At 35.1% G+C, this 3,780-nt stretch overlaps 1 protein-coding gene across 1 annotated transcript; it reads left to right on the top strand.

Moving 5' to 3' along the window:
* The first annotated feature begins 1,845 nt into the window (after positions 1-1,845).
* On the top strand, positions 1,846-3,567 carry LOC118057249 (UDP-glycosyltransferase 88B1). Its single transcript, XM_035069765.2, has one exon. The coding sequence runs from the start codon at positions 1,897-1,899 to the stop codon at positions 3,328-3,330; it is 1,434 nt and encodes a 477-aa protein (XP_034925656.1). The 5' UTR covers positions 1,846-1,896; the 3' UTR covers positions 3,331-3,567.
* Positions 3,568-3,780: the final 213 nt, after the last annotated feature.

Here is a 3,780-nt window from a genome sequence, read left to right as displayed (position 1 = left end):
GTAAAAAATAAAAAGGGAATTTTTGGAGTAGTAGTTGAAATATTATTTTGCTAATTTTTGAAAAAAAAAATTATTTTTTTGTTTTTAAATTGTTCTGATCTTAAAAATAAAATTTTAATAATAATAATAATAATAATATATTATTTAAATATATTTTAAAAAACAACTAATTTCGGAATAGGAAAGGCAGGCTAAAGACTAATGTCTAACTTTATTTTGTAACCTAATTGATTTGAAATAATTATAAATCAGCATGAAATTTATACATGTGTGTGTGTGTGAAGTGAGTATTGAGTTATCCATTAATTGTTAACATTGTGAATGCTGATGAGGCAATAATTTCTTATATTGAATTGCTAAAGATTTATGTATAGCAAAAAATATCACATTTGCTTTATTTTCATGTAATTGTATTAAATGAAACTAATCTATGAAATAAAAAAATTATTGAATTTAATGACATGCATGACTGGCATGAAAAGTTTGGTTAGTTCACTCAAATTCATTTATTTTTTTTTAAAAAATTATTTTTTTTATTTTATCCTTCAACATTGAACTAACTCAAGATTTAAGTTCTGAACTTGTTTTTTTTTCAAGTTTATCCCGAAACTTTTATGTATTAACTAGAATAACCTAGATTGATCTAATGTGTTTACTTCTTAATGTTAGATAAAAATATTGTCTGTAACAAATTCTAAATTCATTAATAAAAATATTTTAATTTTCTTAAAAGAAACATTAGCAATGCCTTTTTTTTTTTTTTTGATCATGTTTTCTTTTTCGTGGCTCGAGCTAATGGGCTAGCCTAGGGGTCTATTTTCATAGTGCATTTTTTAGAGATGAACGAAAATATTAATCATGATCAATCTACAAATAACATTTTGTGTCCATCGAAAAGAAAATTTTACACAATACCAAGGCAATTTTTAAGAGTAATGAAAGGCAAAATAGTTATTACTCCTTTTGAATCCACAATAATTCTCTTCACATGTTACAGAAAAAAAGCTGAGTATTTTTATTTTTTTTTTTCTTTGTAATATACCTAAATATTAGGTATTATAATGTTTGTCAATATTTGATTGTAATTCGGATCATAAAAAATGTAGATGTTTCAACTATTTTTTAACTCAATATTACACTCGGAACTGATTTTTATTCCAAAGTCGATTAATTATAATAGTATCACATGATATGATTTTAGTATGCTTGCGAATGATATTTTTTTAAATTGCTTTCAATTGAAGTAGTATGATTAATTATAATAGTAATTGAACTAAGCACAATTTCCCATATGCACGACGATCCAGCACCGAACTCCCTTGAAAAACTAAATCGAGAATCGTAGGAGATAAATAACAAGCAAATCACCAGTAAACATAATCAATACAGGACAGCGGTAAAAACCAGGTAGCATTTATATCATCTTAGCTTTGCAGCATCCAATTACTCAAAAGCATAACTTAAGAACCTCTGAAATATTACTTTCTGACATTTACTAGCAGGAGCCACACACAGACACGTAGTAGCCATAGATGAACGAAATTATCAGACCCGACACAAGCATGCAAATGAAACTGTAACCTTAGACAGCAGGAGCCACACACAGACACATAGTAGCCACTGCTAGCATTGTCTTCAACAAACAAAATCAGCATAGACACAGTTAGCGTCACGTTCAGTTAAGACAAGACACACGAACGGTGGTACAAAAAAAGATGGAAAAACTCATCAATGCACAACTCTCCAACAACATAAAGTTAAGTATTTTGAAACAGTTGAAGGGGAAGCCCACAGAAAACACCAAAGTTAAATTGCATATAAAGCACATCACTGCGATATCCTCATCTCTATCTTTCTCTCTTTCGGTGGTTGTGCGAAAAGAGAGAAGCCTGCCTGATGGAGGATACCATAGTCTTGTATCCATCACCTGGCAGAGGCCACTTATTCTCCATGGTGGAACTAGGAAAGCAAATTCTCGAACACCACCCTTCAATCTCAATTAAAATCATAATCTCCGCCATGCCAACTGAATCAATCTCCATTGATGACCCCTACTTCTCCACACTCTGTAACACCAATCCCTCCATAACTCTTATTCACCTCCCTCAAGTTTCTCTCCCTCCCAACACCTCCTTTTCTCCTCTAGATTTCGTAGCCTCTTTCTTTGAGCTCCCTGAGCTCAACAACACCAACCTCCACCACACCCTCTTAAATCTTTCTAAATCCTCCAATATAAAAGCCTTGATTATAGATTTCTTCTGCAGTGCTGCTTTTGAGTTTGTGTCCTCTAGACACAACATCCCCATTTACTTTTTCTACACTTCTGGTGCAAGTGGCCTCGCCATGTTTCTTCACCTCCCTATCCTTGATAAGATCATCACAAAGAGCTTGAAAGACCTTGACATCATTATTGATTTACATGGCATACCAAAAATTCCATCAAAAGAGGTGCCACCGGCTATTTCTGACCGGTCTCACAGAGTTTACCAATACTTCGTTGACACTGCCAAGCTGATGATCAAGTCTGCAGGACTCATAATAAATACATTTGAGTTACTTGAACGCAGGGCACTTCAGGCAATACAAGAAGGAAAGTGCGGCGCCCCGGATGAGCCAGTACCGCCATTGTTTTGCGTGGGTCCACTTTTAACCACTAGCGAAAGCAAAAGCGAACACGAGTGTCTGACTTGGCTTGACTCGCAACCAGCCCGCAGTGTTTTATTTCTTTGTTTCGGCAGCATGGGAGTCTTCAGTTCGCGTCAGTTAAAGGAAACGGCTATTGGGTTGGAGAATAGTGGTGTTAGGTTCTTGTGGGTGGTGCATGCTCCCCTGACTGACAGTCAAACCCAAGCTGGGAAGTCAAGCACTCTAAATGAGCCATGCTTGGAATTACTTTTGCCAGAAGGGTTCTTGGAGAGAACCAAAGATAGGGGATTTCTAGTGAATTCATGGGCACCACAAGTTGAAATACTCAACCACGGTTCGGTTGGAGGGTTTGTGACTCATTGTGGATGGAATTCTTTACTTGAAGCTCTTTGTGCTGGGGTGCCAATGGTGGCTTGGCCTCTGTATGCAGAGCAAAGGATGAATAGGATTTTCATGGTTGAGGAAATGAAGGTGGCTCTAGCATTTAGAGAAGCTGAGGACGATCAGTTTGTGAACGCGGCCGAGCTGGAGGAGCGTGTGATTGAGCTGATGAACTCGAAGAAAGGTGAAGCTGTTCGAGAAAGGGTTCTGAAACTTAGGGAGGATGCGGTGGTGGCGAAGAGTGACGGAGGATCTTCTTGCATAGCCATGGCTAAGTTGGTGGAGTGTTTTAAAAAAGGTTAATAATTGTAAACCGCGGGCTTGAAACCATTAGTGTTCAACAATGGGATCTATCTTGTTTGCTGATCATTTTTACCTGAACATGAACTTTCAATATGTAATCTTTCAGAAGAAAAGTAGATTCAAATTAAGTTCCAACGTTCCTAATAAAGGCCCTGATGAGAGTAGGATTTGTGATGTGGCAAGCCACTCTGTTTGCTAATGCGGCGGTAATAAATTGCTTGCTAGCATGATTTTTAAGTTGCTTTTTTGTTTGAAAAGAAATATAAATTATTATATATTTTTTAATAATTTTAATATATTAATATTAAAAATAAAAAAAACCCTAAATAAACATAGTCTTGATATGTTTTTAATTAAAAGATATTTTCACAAAAATATCACGCAATATGCAATGCATTATCAAGCAAAACAGATTATATATTCAAGACAACAAATGGCAAATAATAAAGT

Source organism: Populus alba, chromosome 15 (assembly GCF_005239225.2).
Source record: "Populus alba chromosome 15, ASM523922v2, whole genome shotgun sequence".
Lineage (NCBI taxonomy): Eukaryota > Viridiplantae > Streptophyta > Magnoliopsida > Malpighiales > Salicaceae > Populus > Populus alba.
Note: the sequence above shows the minus strand (reverse complement) of the source record. Positions and strands in the feature narration are given on the sequence as shown.